Below are 19069 nucleotides of genomic sequence, written 5' to 3' on the forward strand. Positions count from 1 at the left end.
GTTGAGAAAAACCAACAGGAGAAAAAATTTTCAGGGCACCTGGGTGGCTCAGTCAGTTGAACGTCTGACTTCCGTTCAGCCCATGGTCTCGTGGTTTGTGAGTTCGAGCCCATGGGCTGGCTGCTGTCAGCTCAGAGCCCACTTCAGATCCTCTGACTCCCTCTCTCTCTGCCCCTCCCCTGCTCATGCTCTCTCAAAATTAAATAAAACATTAAAACGTTTTTCATGTATGCCTTTTGCACCTTCTGAATTTTGAGCCATGTTGACAATCTTACTCAAAAATTATTTTAAAAATAGAAACTGTCCCCCAAACTCAATCATTTGACAAACTCAATCATTTGACAAACTTATTTTAAAAATAAAAATTGTCCCCCAAACTCAATCATTTGAACACAGATGTCCATAAAAGTGAAAAGCTAGTATGTCACGAAGTGGTATTCCACGTGTCAGCTGAGATGTAATGACAATGTGATCTTCTGAGGAGGACAGTAAAGCCCAGACTGGTCAAGTGGTTAGTGTATCTCCCTCCAGTGATTTAGGAATGATAAGCAGTCTCCTAGACAGGCTTCAGGTTACTTGAGTTCGTTTTGGAATATGGTCATGGGATCGATGAACTCAATGCTTTTGGCCTCTCTTCCTGATTTTTACACTGAGAGGTAGAACATGGCGGCTGTGGAAACTGAAAGGATCCCACTGGAAACTGAAGAGTGTGACACTTGGGACACATTATGCCTTCTTATGAGTTTACAGTTCACATTCTGCCCTGGTTTCTAGACTTTATGGAAGGAAACTCTATGGATCAACTGAGAGAGTGACTCCAAATTCCTCTGTCTCTGAGATCTAGATCTACACCTAAACATGTGGAGATAATAAAAAGGTTGAAAATTAGGGACAGATAGGAATTTTCTTAACCTAATAAAGCCATCGCCAGCAAATACCATACTTAATGGTGAAATGTCGGAATCATTCTTAAAACCAGGAATGACGTGAAGCAGCCAGTTACCGATTCTTCTACTAAAAAATGTTCTGGAGGTACTGACCAGTGTAGAAAGTACAGGAAAAAAAAAAAAAAAGTATAGAAATAAAAGGAAGAAATTAAAAAAAAAAGTCATTTTCTACAGATGGTGACTGTCCCAAAAGATTATGTAGACAAATTATTGGAATTAACAAAAGAGTTTAACAAGATGGTTGACTATAATATGAATCAAAAATGATCATTTCTAGGCACAAGTGGTAAATAGAAAATATAATTAGAAAAAGTATTTCAATAGTCTAAAAAATAACATGGAAAAAATAAATGTAACAAAAGATGTTCAATACTAAAGAAAATTATAAATTATTGAAAACAACCAAAAGGAGAAACATGCCATATTCAAGAATAGGAGTACTCAATGTCAAAAAGATGTTTATTTTCCCCAAATTTATCTACAGATCTGATACTATTCCATTTCTGCAAAGACCTAAAATATCCACAAATAATTGTCAGAGCTGTATCAACTAGGCAGAATATAGTTTGGAAGGTTTTATAAAAATGTGATACTTGAGGGGCGCCTGGGTAGCTCAGTCGATTGAACGTCCGACTTTGGCCCAGGTCATGATCTCACAGTTCGTGAGTTCGAGCCCCGTGTCAGGCTCTGTGCTGACAGCTGAGCCTGGAGCCTGCTTTGGATTCTGTGTCTCCTTCTCTCTCTGCCCCTCCCCCACTTGTGCTCTGTCTCTATCAAAAACAAATAAAATAATTTAAAAAATGTTTTTTTTTAAATGTGAGATTTGAGCAAAAACTCCAACCCATTTATTGGCTGCTAAAAAAGGAATTCTTTAATAATACTTTACTCTCATTTCAAAGACAAGGTCATTTGTTTTTTTTTTTATTTTATTTTATTTTTTTTTTAATTTTTTTTTTTCAACATTTTTTATTTATTTTTGGGACAGAGAGAGACAGAGCATGAACGGGGGAGGGGCAGAGAGAGAGGGAGACACAGAATCGGAAACAGGCTCCAGGCTCCGAGCCATCAGCCCAGAGCCTGACGCGGGGCTCGAACTCACGGACCGCGAGATCGTGACCTGGCTGAAGTCGGACGCTTAACCGACTGCGCCACCCAGGCGCCCCGACAAGGTCATTTGTTAAGGGAACAGGTTTCAGTGTACTACAGAGGAGAGAAACAAACAGAAAGAGGACCTGGAGGAACCCCCCCCCCCCCAATTCCTAAGAAGAATTTCTGTAAAAGCCTTTCTCAGATTTATGCATGGATCTCAAAGAGCATGAATTCTAACTGCTTTAGAGACCAGGATGTTATTTTAGACAGAAGATAGGGGAAACGATTTCTGACTGAACATGGAAACACGGTTTCAACACAGGATAGAAAGGCAAACACTTCAACATCTCTGAAAACCGCTAAGTGATTATCTGCAACGCGACTTTGCAGCTTTCAATACCTTAATCAGCTCTTTTTCTTTATGGAGGTCCTCATGAAGTTCCGGAAGAGGATCTCTACTTTGTGCCTTTAAAACTTGCAGCCTGCTTTTCAACTCCTTGATTTTCTTTTCACACTGGTCCCAGGTCTATTTGAAAACAGTATTAAAATTGGTAAGTGCTTTGCTTTTAAGAATGAATCGCAGAAACCAAACAACTCATTTAATCCACTCCATTAAATGTCTTTTTGTAAATCCCACAGAAACCCAGTTCCTTTTCTCAAGAAGACTAGTCTAAAAGCAGATAGAACACCAGTATGGTTCCATACCCCTGTTGCAGCTTTATGTGTGGCTCATTTCAACGACTGAGTTGGTTGGCTTTTGCTTCAAAAGATTTCTTCTTCCTTCCCCATATCCTCGATCTAATCTTATTTTTATTTTAGTTTCCGGAAAGTGCACATTTAAAAGGCTACTGTAAGGATTAATTTTTAACACAGTCTTGGGCACACACATCATAAACCAAAAGCACTCAACCACTTTTCTTGTCTTCTTTCTAATGTCCCTCTGCGCTCGCTCTCTCTCTTTCTGGAAATAGCGTGGCTTTAGTGACCCTTTCATAGTGAACTTCGCTCCACATTTCTCACCGCTGCTTTGACTGCCGCCTTCTGCTTAAAGCACTTTACGGTTTATAAAGCATTCTCAACTTCGTTATCTCACTGTAATTATCATAATTTTAGGAGACTGACAGGGTTTCGCATTTTAAAATGAGGCTCAGAGAAAAGTGACTGGCCAAGGATATGCGCTTACAAGCACACCAGTCAAAGGTCGGCCTAAGCCTGCAGTCCGCTTGCCCGCACCCCCTCACCTCTGCAATGCCTTCCTCTCTCTCACAGCATCTCTTTTCCTTTACCCTTGTATCACTGAGAAAATAGTTGCCTGCATTTACAAGTTCAGAATGTTTACAATAGATTCACTGGAATAAGTTTCTACTCCCGAGGTTGCTAAAAGTAGACAAACGTAAAGTCAAACATTCCTCAGTACAACTGATACCTAAACACACTTGAGTTGCCCCTAATCTATGGTAACATAGAATTCACATGAGGGGAGGCTGCTTGTCTGCAACATCAACTCTCTGGAACATAACCAGGAAGGAAGTGAAGAGAGAAATGAAACTGAGTCCTTATTTCTCCCCGCAAACCATTAACTAATACATTTACCACCGTGTTTTGCAAACAGGGGAAGTGTTCAACAAATATTTGCTAGTTAATGAATTTCACATAACCCATATACCAAATAAAACTCGGATATTTTATTCATAGGAGAGATGTTCAGGCCCTAACTCAGCACATATTTATTCTTTATTCAAAAACACTAACTCTGGGGGACCCTGGGGGGCTCAGTCGATTAAGCGTCCCCCTTCAGTCAGGTCACAATCTCATGGCTTGTGAGTTCGAGCCCCACATTGGGCTCTGTGCTGACGGCTCAGAGCCTGGAGCCTGCTTTGGAGTCTGTGTCTCCCTCTCTTTCCCTGTCCCTCTCCTGCTTGCACTTTGGCTGTCTCTCTTTCAGAAATAAACAAACATTCAAACAAAAAACAAACCATCTCTGATAAGCTTGGTTATCTGGTTTTGGTACACCCACAAAAGATTAGGAAGTGGGCTATAAGGAGCAGGTATGCTCAGAGAAATAAAAATTAAACAGACCACTTTAAATAATGTTTAGAGAAGAAAATATAAGAAAAATAATAAAAACCACAAAAACATTCGGGCAGCATAGTTGTGTTGGGCCATGGGATCAAAGCAGCTCAGAGTCCTTAAGAATACCTTGATATGTTTTAGTGTAACAAAATAATAATTATTTCCTAATAATGACTCAGAATAAAACATTTTGGTTCTTAAAAATATAATCATAAATTATCTGTGAAACTCTTATACGCACTTCTGTGGAAAAGCACATTCTCGGACGACAGAACAAAGAGGAAGTTTTACCGTGTTTATTTTCACATACCACACGCAAGGTCAGACCATATGTGGAACATTAGCTTTCTGTACAGAACTTCCATGGAACGTGAACGAGTTTCTTGTTTTGTAAAAGTGAATATAAAATAGAACCTCAAGTACGCATACATTTAACACTGAACTTTCTCAATGTTCGATTATTATTTTGCAACAAGTACCTAGTATGATTAGGACTCAAGGTCCCTCGGAAAACTTACAATATTGTGATTTCCTAAAATCGTTCCCATTTTTGCACAGCAAACAAAAATTCTATGTACTGCACCTGAATATCAGGAAAAGTAAACGGTGAGTTTACCTCTATATTGCTCTGCAACTGGGTAATCATCTCTCCTACTTGGAGCTTTGTGTCCTTCCAGTTGTCCTGGAGTTGACTGATTTTCTTGTCAATCAACTCTTTTGTTTCCAGGCTAGCTGTGTTCAGTAACTTTTCCCCAGCTTCTAAGGTGAGTGCATAGGTGATGTGCCGTCTCTGAAAATGAATGTCTTTGCTCTAGAAAACCAAAAAACACAAAAAAGTGATTTCCTTGAGCCTCTGCTATTATCCAACTGCGACCGTAGGTGTTTGTGAACATTTCCTTCGGAGCTTTTCCTGCTGATAAATGTTAAATTATACATAAATTAGACAGATCTGATTAGAAAGTGTGCACACGCACACACACACATTCACATCTAAGGTTACGTTTTACACTACTATATACTACACCAAGTAATGTGATCTTAAAATAATTTCCAATGGTTAAGAGATAACATTCTTAGTGTAATGATCAGAGACATAAAGACATAAAAATATATACTTCAAAGACTAAGAGCCTACAAGATAAATAGACCTTAGAGTATTAAGCAAATGATCGGAGTATTAGACCTGAAATTAAGAGCAAATACTCACTACGACCATGCTAGAAGAGTCAGCTTACTCTTAACCCCTGAGAGTCAAATGTACATATTATGCTACACAGATATAAAAGGAGAGAACAAATAAAAAAGGCAAAATATAAAAAATATACACTTAAACTTATTATGGGCACTTAAATATATGCATCAGCGTATGCCCCAGAGGGACAGCTGTATGACGTTCCATTTGAGTATCGTGCAGGCTCTTTTTTCTGTTGTTTCCTTTTAAAGAGAGTGAAAGTGGGGGAGAGGGGAAGAGGGAGAGGGAAGGAGAGACAAAGAGAGGGGGAGAGAGAGAGAGGGGGAGAATCTTAAGCAGGCTCCACGCTCAGCATGGAGCCCCACACAGGGCTTGATCCCACAACCCAGGGATCATGACCTGAGCTGAAATCAAGAGTTGGATGCTCAACCAACTGAGCCACCCAGGCGCCTCCAGGCTCTTCTTTAAAGGGACTGAAAGTACCTATTTTCACTATAAAAATGAAGTAAACACTTTTAAATTGACCCATACTCCCAAAAGCATTTGGTTTCAGGAAAAAAAAAAAAAAACAACTTAGTTTTCTTTCTTTTTTTTTTTTCTGTTCTAAATATGATTTCCTTCATCTTCAAATTTCTCAAGGGAGGCATAATGTAGGCATTTTCTAGAATGGGAACTGATGTTTAAAAAAAATCAACAGAGTATTGATTTACAAAGGTATTTCTGGGAATACTTGATATAACCCAATACAAAGTAGGAAAGCAGACTGTCCTCTCAGGATCAGACACAAATAAGAGGAACCGCAACTCAGGGAGCGTCCTGACACTCCACACTCGTCTTTCCAACGCATAGTATTGCTCGACATGGCCAAAGAGACAGACATCAAACAGGCATTTTAGGCTTCTCAAAAGACCTGCTCCTCCTCCAATTTTCCCTGACTTGGTCAACAGCACACTATCCACCAAGATGCTCAAGCCAAAACCCTAGAGTCATCTTGACTTAGATTTTTCTTTACCTGCCACATCCAAACCATTAGGAAGTCTTGTAAACTCTATTACAAACACATCCTTTTTCAGTCTTCACCATGATCATCCTTTTCTTATCCATCATAATAGCTATCCAAGACTATAGAAATGGCCTTCTAACTGGTTATAGGAGACTGTATTTTTCACAAAATGCCCACAATATTCCTAGTCCTACACGCTCTTCCAGAACCTTGCCATCACTCCCCATCAAGCATTGGGGTCTCTGCCCCCTTCTGTTAATCCTGTGTGAGCATGTGTGATGGCCTTCATTAACAGAGGACGGTAGAAGTGACTTATGTGACTTCTGAGGCTAGGTCTAGAAGGCAGTACAGCGTCTCCCTGGATCTCTCTCTTGGGACGTGCACCTTTGAGTCCACTGAGGTGCCATGTAAAAAGTCTGGCTAGAAGAAGCCTTCATGTGGAGAGACCACAGAGCATCATGCTGTCTGAGTCTTTCCCACTTAAGTGCTAGACATGAAAGTGAGGGAGCCCCCACCACCGTCTGACTGAAACTTCCTGAGAGACCCTAAGCAAGAACCACCCAATTGAGCCCTGTCGACCCCGAGTACTTTGAGAGCTAATAATCAATGACGGTTGTTATGCAGCAAGAGATAAGTAATACGCTGGGATTCCTGACTCTCCTTCGGCGCCCCTATTATCTATCTTCCCTCAGAGCAGCTGGAGGGTCTTTAAAAAATCCAAATGGTATCAGGGCGTCTGGGTGGCTCAGTAGGTTAAGCATCCAACTCTTGATCTCAGCTCAGGTCTTGATCTCAGGGTCTCGAGTTCAATCCCCGCATCAGGCTCCGTGCCGGGCGTGGAGACGGCATTGAAAACAACAACAACACAAAAACAACACAAATGGTACCATGCTGCCCCTGTTCCAACTGAGGCTTCCGATTACAGGAAGACTATAATCCGGCTACTACATCTCACCTACAAAGCGCTCCTCCCTACTTGCCTCTCAAATTCACTCCCTACCACTGCTGCCTTACTGGTTATACTCCACTCACACTGGCCTTCTTCCTGTTCCTCTGCCCTGTCAAGTTTGTTCCCATCTTGCGGACTCTGGGGTAAGACATTCCTTCTGTCTGAAAGGTTCTTCCCCAGATTTTTGCACGGCTGGCTCCTTCTCATCATTCAGGTTTCAGTTTACATGTCATATTCCCAGAGGTCACTCAGTTAAAAGCAGCCACCAGCCCCTTCGTTACTGGTCCTGTTTTAGTTGTTGACATATGCCTTATTGCAATCTGATTACCTTATTTATTGATTTGTCCAACTTCCCACCACCAATCAGATGAATTAGCATTTCCTTGTTTATTAATTTGTCTGCTTGCCTGCCTGAGAGCAAGGCTCTTCTCTTTGCCCATACCACATGCCCAGCATTTAAAACAGTGCCGGGCACAGAGCAGATATATCCAATTGGTGCCTGATAACTGGATAAATGAATGAAGAGAGTACAGGATTTCAAAAGGGTGGTGTTTCATTTAGCTGTGCCTCTACAGTGCAGAGTGGTTCTACAGCTAAACGGAACATGTTTTGGGGACTGCCCACTAACTATTCGAAACCTATGCTCGTTCAGCAACTCTCTGACTGAAAAGTTGGTTGCCCAAGAGCACACTTACCTTGATGAGCATTTAGTAATATTGGAATTAATACAAACTAATATGACACTGCATGGAACACCGGAATTAATATAAAACAGGAAAAAAAAAAAGAAAAAAAAAGAGAAAAAAAAGAGAGGAAAAAAAGAGAAGAGGAAAAAAAGAAAAAAAAGAGAAAAAAGAGAAGAGAAAAAAAGAGAAGAGAAAAAAAGAGAAAAAAGAGAAAAAAAGAGAAAAAAAAGAGGAAAATAAAAAGAGAAAATAAAGAGAAAAAAAAAAAAGAGAAAACTTGGTTGCCTAAATGAATTTGCCCTTCAAGAGTAAGCAAGAGTTCCACTGTAAATTATGGCACTGGTGGTCAAGTTATTCATCAGTCGGTGCCTTAAAGCTTGGGTGGAAGGAATCTGTCACTGAGACTTGCCCCACTCTACCCACCCATCCCCAACTCCAGCCCTACTCCCGCAGCCCGAGAGAGCCTCACTATTTCTGGATGAACGGGTAAGATTGGGTTTCGGACGCCACAAGGCTGGGGACAAGGCTGAACAGGGTCACAGTGACCCTGGATAGCTGATCCTCCCAGTACAGAGAGCACACCTGAATTGCAATATATTAAAAAAAAAACCCACAAAACTTGAGGTGAATGAACACCTTCCCAACGACGATCGCACCGTAGTCCTCGCGCTGCTACCGTGCCGGCATTACCTTCAGCTCACGGATCAGCCTCCTGGTTTGGGGGAGGCTGTGGCAATCCTGGCTCTTGGCGGCAGACAGCAGGGGGCCGGTGTTGGCGAGGAAGCGGAGCAAGTCCTCCGCGGCCGTGGTGAAGTGCCGCCATCGCCCCACCAGCCCATCGATGTGGCTCTTCCTCTGCCGGAGGCTCTGGGCCGCACTCTGCCACCGCTCCTTCAGTTTCGTGAACTTTGAAACAAATTCCGGTCTTGGGAGAAACAAATGGTTAGAGGATCTTGTCACCGACACGTAGAAAAAAGAACTCCCAACGCACCGAAGAAGCTCAGATGTGCTGTTAATATGCATCATTTACAGGGGTGGGGGGTGGGGGTGGAAGAAAACCTTTTTAAAATGTGCGTACTCTTCAACTTAAAGGTGTTGGGAAATTTAGGGTTGGGGCAGGGGCAGCGTGGGGTTGGCAAAAGGCATTTAGCGGGAGATAGTTGCATGTGACCCGGTATTTTGCCAGCATGGAAAAACTGCATCCTTTAAACAAATGTAAGCTATTTTAACTTGCATTATTCCAAATGCTGTGTGGAAAACTGAATATTGGACCCATGCGAGATGATGAATAGGTACCGTGTAACGTTCTCGATTACTTACTTGCACGCCGTACTTTACAAAATTTCAGCAACAGAGACGATGCTTTCTGTGACTACTCAACGAGTTCTTTTCCGGATAAATAATAACCCACCACGTGATAAGTAAGGCCTTTTATATATTATCAGAAAAGTCATGCTTTGCTGCACGGATCAAAATCTAGTTTGTCATCCTGGAATGGGGCTGAAGTTGTAACTTCAGAGCTAGAAGGAAATGGACTTTATACTTCTTAGCTATGCTCAAAGAAAATTCAGGTATATGGGTGTTAATGGGGAGGAAAAACAGTATCTATCAGGACACTTAGAGAAGCATTTAAGAGGCTAGCCCGTCTCAGGACTCTGTCTGCCATATGTACCAGCTCTGTGAGCAGGCTCATGTCACCAGGCTGGCGTAAGGGGCTCTTCTCACCCTGACTGGCACTGCCCAGTGATGCCAACACCGTGTACATAGCAGAGAGAGAAATCCCTTCTTGCACAACTATGTGCTATAGCTACCTGCTGGGAACAGCAGCACTTTAAGAATTATTGTTATTATTTTTTATTTTTTGAGAGAGAGACAGAGAGAGCAAGACAGCAAGGGGGATGGGCAGAGGGAGAAGGAGAGCGAGACTCTTAAGCAGGCTCCACACCCAGATAGAGCCTGACACGGGGCTCAATCTCACAACCGTGAGATCATGACCTGAGCCAAAATCAAGAATTGGATGCTTAACCCATTGAGCACCCAGGCGCCCCCAAAATTATTTTTCAAATAGCAAAATGTCATGAAGCTGCAGACAGAGAAAAACACTACAGAAGAATCCTTTGCGGCAAAAACTTAGTTAACTCCACTTGGTGAGTGGGTATTCGCAAAGCACTAATCTAATGTTTGCTAATGCCACCCTTCTATCATACATAGAAGTGCGACTGACATCTCTACGGCCACGTAGCAAGTCCCCATCCTAATAAACAGAAGACTGGCCTCATGATGGTCTATCAACTGACATGGCTGCAGGTTACCAAAGTGGTCAAGATACACGTGGTGGGAGGCCAGACCTCACGCACGCACACACACACACACACACACACACACACACACCCATCATAAACCCCAGACAGCTTACCTCTTCTCTATTTCTGTGGTGTCCAAGAGTTGTAAGGACTGGGTGACATAAGAATCAGCCACTGTCTGGTTTATAGACACTTCAGCTTCTAACATCTGCATATGAGTTAAAATAGAAGATATCAGTAGATTCTTTTTATGAACCTGGAGCTTCTATTTCCTATTAAAATCTAAGCTCACAGAGGACATGGGAGACGATGAATTTTCAAATTATTTGAGCCTCATTGCAAAAAAGGCTCAACCATCATGTCACCATCACCTATGAATAGAATCTCAGAAGCAAACAAGCGTAATAACAAGTACAACTAAAGCCCATTTATTGGGCATTTACTATTTGTGAGGCACTGTGTAAAACACGCATTGTCTCACTTATTCCTCAACCTTCAGACTTAAGTACTATTATCACACCCATTTAAAGATAAGGAAACTAAGACGGAAAGAGGGCTGGTAATTTAATCGAGGTCACTCATGCAGGGTTTTTTGTTTTGGTTGTTCAATGAACTTCATTTTCATTGGAGGACCTTAATGTAACGATAAAGACTTAAATCATTTACATTAAAAATTAGTGACCTAATCATGCACACTTTCAAAATGCAGTATTTGCCTATACCATCAAGAGTATTTCTGAATGCACATCAGTGTAAGCACAGGGAATAACCTCTGTCAAATTATTAAGGCTGCAATTATAATTATGCAATTCAATATTTTAGAGAATTATTCAGTGAATATGCAAAGATGAGTTGAAGTATTTTAGCCTGCTCTTGGTATGTTTGCATCCTATGGAAGCAAAGTTGTGCTAGAAGTTTCCCCTGTTGCAGAAAATCTAGTTCTCTCATTAATAAAATAGAGCACTAAAACAAAATGTTGAAATTTATGAAATGTGTGAGAGTTTTACAAATAATCAATTGGCAAATGAATCTGCTTAAAGTCCTATATTCGATTGTTAGGGACTGATCGATTTAAATAGATTGCAATGAGTATCTTTCCCTGACTCCTGCCCCAGGGTGAATGTACAAAGCAGCGGAGAGCACAGGTTTACCTCGTATGTTTTCTGCTGTTCCAGGAGAGCTGGGAGGCTGTCAGCCATAGTCACCTTGAGCGTCTCTTCTGTCTTCTCCAGAAGCTGGACCCATTTTTCACAGCAACAAAGAAACTTTTCATTCAATCCTGTTGCCTGAAGCTCACTACAAAGGTTTACACACAGACAAAACAGAACCATAAAACAATGACATTACTGAGCTCAAGTCAATAATTTTAGCTTAACTGAAACAGAATGAAAGAGGTGGGATGTTCTGACCTGCAGCGTTCCAGGGCTGTTGCTGTGGCCCGAATCCACTGTCGGTTCACATTTTGTAACGTCTTTATGGCTATGTCACTAAGGGGGAGTTTGAGGCTTATTTCATTCAAATGTTCCACATCAGGTGACTGGGCTGTCAGTGCCAGCACATGGTTCTATTAAAAAAATTAAATTTCAGGTTTCTGGAGGCCAATAAGATATCTAGAAGATGAAAAGGACTCAGAGATCCTGCAGACCATCCTTATCTCAAAAATGAGGGAAAACTGGGAGCCTCAATAGGTAGATGACTTACCCATGATCAAACAGCCAGTTAGTATTAGACTTGGACCTAAACCCTGGTCTCCCAATCCTGTGGCTTTTCTAGAATAAGTGCACACACGGTCAGCACCGCAATGGCCCGGGAAATAGAAAATGATCTCAGGGATCACCCTTTGAGGGAGATGGAAATGAGATAGGAGTTTTGTCTTTTTTTTTTTTTTTACAGGACCCATTTTGGACTTCAAAAGTCCTATGTATTCTGCCAACTTGACCTTCAACAGATCACAAAGCCAATGAAAATTTAGTCCTTAAAATGACCCTAGTAAAGCATGGTCCTTAAACATCCATATTTTGAAAGAACACGAAATCACGTGAAAGAAAACGCATCAAAATTTTATTTTTAAAATATTCCAGGGACAGCAGCTAGGTCAATGGTATTTTAAGCAAACATCCTCGACACTATGCATGCTATCACTACAGAACTCTGCCATCGCAATCTAGGTCAGGGTCAGCAAACTTTTTCTGTAAAGGGCCAGCTCATGAATAATTCAGCTTTCATGGGCCATATGATCTCTGTCATAATTATTCACCTCTGCCGCTGCAGCATGAAAATTCCCACAGACAATTAATAAATCAAAGGGCATGACTGTGTGCCAATAACAGTTTACACAAACTGGTGGAAGATGGGATTTGGATAGTGTGCCATAGTTGGCTGACTCTCGATCTAGGTTATGGGTATCAGTCCTTAGGAGTTTGTACGACCCAGAATTCTTTAATTCTTCCATTCATTTTTGTTACTTACACTAAACTTACTAAGGTAATAAAGAAAAAAAAATACAGAATTAATGTAATAGGGTATTTTATTTTTGACCTTTAGCGAACCAGAAAAGTTCAATTAATCACAACAGCCAATGCCTAGATTATTCTAGTTCACTGAAGCTAATTAGTAAAGACGTCAAAAACTTTTAAATCTACTAAATTTACTGTGGCATATTACTAAAATAGATCTCTATGTTGTCATACTTTTCCAGACCTTACGGAAAATAAGGCAAGAATGAATGGCATATATATGACCATGCTCAAGGGGCACCTGGGTGGCTCAGTCAGTTAAACGTCCACCTCTTGATTTTGGCTCAGGTCGTGATTTCATAGTTTATAGATTCGAGCTCTGCATCAGGCTCTGCATTGGGAGTGTGGAGCCGGCTTGAGATTTTCTCTCTCTCCCTCTCTCTTGGCTCCTGCCCTCTTGCACGCTCTGTCTCTCTCAGAATACGTAAACTTTTTTTTTTTAAATGACCATCCTCAAGAGTGAAGACATCAACAGATTCTGTAACTTAATAGTTATTAGCTTATTTTTTTATCCTATGGTGAGTCTAAGCCCTAAGGAAACACAAACATTGGCAATACCAGGAATAACTCAGGATTTTCTTCTTTTTCTTGATGGTAGAGTTTATCCAAATGCTCTTCTTCATGCGTAATGAGACCTTTTAAAGATTCCAGCCGTTCCCCAAAATCCTTGAACTGCGACAGGACAAACTAGAACAAGAGAGATTTTCATTGGAAATAATTTTCATGTGCATACACAACAAAACGAAGCATAGTCTTGGGAGCTGATAAAAGCTCAAGGTGTTTTCAACGCCCAGCGGCTCATTATTATCTTGACTATTCAGAGGTGAATATTCAGAAGACTCCTGGTTTTTTTACTTTGTGCCTCTGGCAAAGCACTGAGCCTTCAGGGATGAATGGATTACCCGCTGGAGGGGGCATATAGAGGAGGGTTAGTGAGCACTCTGCTCCCACAGTGTTGCTATTGATATTGAAAAGGGACATTGGAGCTCCATGGCCTTTTATGCAGGTTTTTGACAGCTCAGGCACTAAAGGCTTTTCAAAAAATGAATAAAGAATACAACAAATGGCGCTGGTTTAAGCAGCTACTTCTAGGACTCAAGTACCCCACTTGGAGATCCAAATAACTGTGAGATCTGAACAGAATAAGGAATATAATATCCTACTTCTTAAGCCAACATGTTCAATGAAGAAGAGATGCTTGCTTAAGATCTGCCCATTGCTCACGTAATTGAACAGTCACATCAGGGAATCTTTATGTTCAGGGCATCTTGATTGTGTAGTTTCCCCGAGGAGCAGCCCGGAAAGTACTAATAACTAGTACTTCATCATATATAAGGAATTGAGGGTAGCTTGCAAATGTCCAAGATTACAAGTTGAATGGAAAAAGGACATGAACCTCAAATTCATTAGCTTTCACAAGCAGCATCTTTTCCAAGTAGGAAACCCTCTGGAGGGAGTGCAGTTGTGTAGAGAGGGGCACGTGGGTACTGGACTCTGTGAGCTGTGGAAGTCGATCCAGGAGAGCAGAATTCTGGAGAAAGGCTTCTTTCGTCTTCTGTACGTCATCCTGCAGTTCCTGGAGAAGCAACAGTGATCAGAAAACATTTCCTCCTCGTGTCACAACATAAATTCCTATCCCTGGGACTCCATCAACATCTAGGAGAATTTCTGCCCTAAAATTGTGGGCGTGGCTTTTTGTCATTGTTTATTTCAAAGAGCTGAAAAAGCTAAGCTTTCGTTATATGACGCACATCACTGGCGCTCCTCTGAAATATGTCATTTCCGACCTAAAACTGACAACTAATCAACAGAGTTGGGGCTTCCAATGTGCAGAAACTGAAGACCACCCGGGTAGAGTCCTATGTTTTATGTTTCTAATCATCAAACACTATAAGGATCCACTTTAGGGCCATTTTAAGGATCAGTGCAACTCTGTCCTCTGTCTGAGACTTTATGACATAAACGGATTCATTTGCAGAGACCATAGAATCTCATTAATCAAGCTGATGTTAGGGCTACTCTATAAATGTGGTGTATGCAAAATTTGTTGAAACAACAAATTAGGTAGAAGTTGATCAGAAATACAGATCACATTTGTTGCATTGACTAAGTGGATTAATATTTTTTTATTTGACCTTTGGATTCAGAAGCTACAGAATGTATCTGGTCACCCAGTTTAAAACTAGAGAGTATTCACTTTCTGGGCACTCATTATAATAGGACAAGATTACAGAGGAAATTATACAACTCTTAAATATAGTCAGAGAGTATTCACTTTCTGGGCACTCATTATGATAGGACAAGATTACAGAGGAAATTATACAACTCTTAAATATAGTCTAAAAATCATCATACCCAGAGAAAAGCCACATTAACATGGCATGAATCCATGATTATTTCTAAAGCAAGGGATTCAACATCTATTATTCTTAGATGATCACACTCAGTTGAGACACTTTTGCCTTTATTTGAGAGACCTTGTATGAGGCTTTTGTTTTAGAGTTTTACCTGCTAAAATGAAAGGGGAAACTTGGAACAAGGACCCTTGACCCAGCTACCTGTTGCCTAGACTTTGCTTCTGAGTCACCACTCGGCCCTCCCAACCCTGCACATCACAGCATGTTCACGTCCTACATGGCCTGCTGATGCACCTGTCCTGACCCACTTCTTTGTCCTGTGGTCTGTCTAGTCCCTGGGTCATGGCCCTCTCTGTTGGGCTGTCTTGGCCTTCGTTTTCCCAATGGGCTTTGCAACCACCTTTACATCCTGCAGGGCCCGGGTCAGGATCTCTGCCAGGTTGTTTCCAGACATGTTGATGTTTTCGAGCTGTTGGTACTTTGCTTCCTGCTGCTCCAGCCTTGCTGCAGCTTCGGTGTGAGCACTGTTATGGGCCTTCCAGAGCTGCAACAGACTCTGGGCCTTCTGCAACTGCTCTGCAATGTCTTGGTTTACCTGGGTCCACCTGTCAGAACAACATGAACAAAAGGGCCCTCATACCGTTCTTCCCTTTGCAGCAAAAGCACACTGCACACATTCTACCGGTAAGTCAAGAGCAGATGGGATGTTAAGACACAAATGCCTTTTTAAACTAATGTATCACCATTATATAAACAAAAACAGCAGTCCAAATTAAGATATTTAGTTGACTTTATAATTATCAACAAAAACTACCAAATTTGTGATTGGCATGATCTATTGTATTACGAATGTCTGTTAGGCAAAGGTAGAGAAATTGATGAAAACTTCTCCACATGGGAGGGGTTTATATGGGGGAGGTCTTTAAATGGGCCTTATTTAAATTGAGTTTATGCCAAGTTTATTTTCTAATGACAAAAGCAACATGTTCCTTATATAACAGTGGAAATAAAGGAATTTTTTTTTATTCCATATACAGACTGAATAACCTCTCTTTCCCATGTGACTTAAAAATTTCCCATTATTAATAAAAAATCAGTCTAATTTTATTTTTTAAGTCAGTCTAATTTTAAATGGCTGTACACAACAGGCTTTAAGTGGTCTGTTTTTTAATTACCAAATTCAAGTTTAGTATGGGTAATGAAATAATTTTTAATTTGTGCTTTCAAATCTAATGCTCAGATACAACTTTGTTCCAAAGACCTTTTCCCACATGTCAAAATATTGGTCTTAAACTAGATTTCTGAGAGAATCAATTTGGTCAAAGAACAAGAACGTGTAAACATTTTTAAGGTTATAGCTATACATATGGTCAAACTAGCTTTCTGGAAGCATTATAATATTTACATTTTACCTGAAACACATAAGAATGCTTGTTTCCTGATAGCCTTGACTCTGCTAAATAGATGGAAAAGGTGAAAAATGGCACAGTTGCTTTATTTTTGTGCATTTCAAAATCTTACCAGAACAATGTTTTTCCTAAACAGTATTTTCCCCAACTATAATAGAACGTGCACTCATCATGAAAGAAAACAAAATCCCACCAACCACGTATGTTTAAATCTATCTATCCCTATATCTGTACCTACATTATACCTCACCTTCCTACCTACCTCCTTGCCTACCTATCTATAAAGAGAAGGTTATAAAAAAACAAAAAACAAAAACACCCTCTGACATCTCATTGATCTATAGATAACTACTGTTAGCATCTTGGTGCTGTCTTCTTCAACCTTTTTCAATAAGCCTTCTGATACATTCTTGTGGCAACAATTGAACGTGTATGTGTAGCAGCAACAATTGAATCCCTTCAATAGCAAACTGCACCGCCATGTTTCGAGGGTGGGCCCAATACTGTAAGTGGCATCAGATACATGTCTATGCTCCTCCTTACTCCCCCTCCTTCCCTTCTTCCAATAAGGACTGGATCACGAGCTGAGGATGTCACCGCAGCATATGTAAATTTGATGCCTCTTGTTCACGACACTTGTCGAAAGTGGATTTACCAGAGAGGCTGAATCTACATGGAGGAAGGGTGGAGGACACTGAGGGTAGCTTAATCTCTTCATCGCTGGCTTAAAAATCAAATTCTCTTCAAGCTGAATTTCATATCCCATTCAGCAAAATTACAGGCTTGCAATTAACCAGGGCCACCCTCCTTAAGCTTTCCACCATAAGCAGTTCATCAAAGAATTCCTTCCAATCTCACAAATCACGTCCCCTCAAGAGGGATAATAACATCCCCTTTCTTCCATCTTAGGTTTCCAGTGAAACGCATTGTCCTTCTGAGCACCCTGTAGTCTGTCTCAGCCTGGGAGTTTGGTATCCGTGAGGATCGCACTGGGCAGTTGGTCTATACCCTCCGAAAGCGGCTACCCTGGCTACGAGGGAAGTAATTGCCTTCAGAAAATCAAGTCTTACGTAAACGAGATGCTTCAAAGCAAAAGAACCACAGTAGCACAAAACCAGATTATCTCAGATGCCTAAGCTTCACAAAGCTGACGTCGCTTCGCAACTCCGGTGGCGCAATCAGCCCGCGGTACTTGTACAAAGCTGATGTCACTTCATTCACCATGTGTCATTGAGATAAGGAAATCTATCTCCTCTGTTATCCCATCTGTATCTTAAAGCATACCTGGCATGAGTATTTTGGCATTTCTCTTCGATTATTTCAGCAACCGAGGGGCAGCGATCTTTGAGTTTTCGAATCACCTCCTGCAGTTTCTCCCAGCTTGCTTCACTGCTCTCAGCTTCATCTTGAAGAGACTGAGAAGAACAGAGCAGGAACATTCACTTCAGAATGGCCTGGCCACATCCAAGGGAGGCAGCTGCTTTTCAGCACGTCTGCTACATCACAATAATATTAACGCTCAGAACTTAACAGGACTGGGGAAAATTACTAGAAATGTGAAGAGGAAACCCACTGAGGAGGCATCCTTTCATCTGAGGCTACAACATTAAAAAGTATGCTAACACGGGGAGCCTGGGTGGCTCAGTCGGTTAAGCGCCCGACCCTTGATTTCGGCTCAGGTCATGATCTCATGGTTTGCGAGTTTGAGCCTCGCACTGGGCGCTGCGCTGACAGCACGGGGCCTGCTTGGGATTCGCTGTCTCCCCTCTCTCTGCCTCTACCCCCCTCACACTCTCTCTGTCTCCAAATAAATAAATAAACTTTAAAAAAAAAAATGCTAACACACACCCCCCAAAAGACCAAACTTTTAAACTGCGAGATAATATGGACATGAATAATAGAGAAAAATCCAGTGTAAACTTTGGAGCCACTCATCTGGCTCATTTTGGAATTCCATGTCCTCCTTTTGATGCTGCTATTTAAGACGCTGTTTTGCGCTTCTCTGTGGACAGCACAAAGGCAGCTGTGTCCATTTCTGCACCTGCCTCCACCGGAGGTCTTCTGCCAACCAGGCAGCACCGTGCCACGATCTGCTGAATTTACCTGGAGGTTCTGCACCTGGCATCCTAAGGCCTCTAATGACAAAAACCCAGGCTTGCTGTGCTCCATGCAGTACCAGAATCGGATTGTCATCATCGCCACCTCATCATACAGGCTTTCGTAAATCTTCCACTCCTGCAAAACAGACTGCGTGGAGGTCTTGAGCTCGTTGACCTATATGAAAAGTGCAAAGATATTTAGAAACTCAGTGAGAAGAGGCTCCTTCATCATTTTGTTCCCTTCTAAGGATTCTACCATGGTATCTAATCTAGGCATTTCAGCTTGTGAGTATGGGGGAAGGGGCTCCTGGGTGGCTTGATCTCGGCTCAGGTCCTGATCTCAGGGTTTGTGAGTTCGAGCTGTCTATCAGCATAGAGCCTGCTTGGGATTCTGTCTCTCCCTTTCTCTGCCCCTCCCCCCACTCACTCTCTCTTGGTCTCTCTCT

At 41.5% G+C, this 19069-nt stretch overlaps 1 protein-coding gene across 8 annotated transcripts in view; it reads right to left on the bottom strand.

Moving 5' to 3' along the window:
* The window catches only part of SYNE2 (spectrin repeat containing nuclear envelope protein 2), a 337489-nt gene that overhangs the window by 46650 nt on the left and 271770 nt on the right, over positions 1-19069 (bottom strand). For all 8 annotated transcript variants that reach the window (XM_049611445.1, XM_049611444.1, XM_049611443.1 and 5 more), the window contains 11 exons: positions 18628-18798; positions 17809-17939; positions 15516-15720; positions 14155-14334; positions 13317-13445; positions 11652-11806; positions 11394-11538; positions 10356-10450; positions 8630-8864; positions 4726-4920; positions 2437-2562 (listed from right to left, as the gene is read on the bottom strand). In XM_049611445.1, the coding sequence (XP_049467402.1) occupies positions 2437-2562; positions 4726-4920; positions 8630-8864; positions 10356-10450; positions 11394-11538; positions 11652-11806; positions 13317-13445; positions 14155-14334; positions 15516-15720; positions 17809-17939; positions 18628-18798 (1767 nt within the window). The remainder of the gene's footprint in view (positions 1-2436; positions 2563-4725; positions 4921-8629; positions 8865-10355; positions 10451-11393; positions 11539-11651; positions 11807-13316; positions 13446-14154; positions 14335-15515; positions 15721-17808; positions 17940-18627; positions 18799-19069) is intronic.

The sequence above is a fragment of the Panthera uncia genome (assembly GCF_023721935.1).
Source record: "Panthera uncia isolate 11264 chromosome B3 unlocalized genomic scaffold, Puncia_PCG_1.0 HiC_scaffold_1, whole genome shotgun sequence".
Classification (NCBI taxonomy): domain Eukaryota; kingdom Metazoa; phylum Chordata; class Mammalia; order Carnivora; family Felidae; genus Panthera; species Panthera uncia.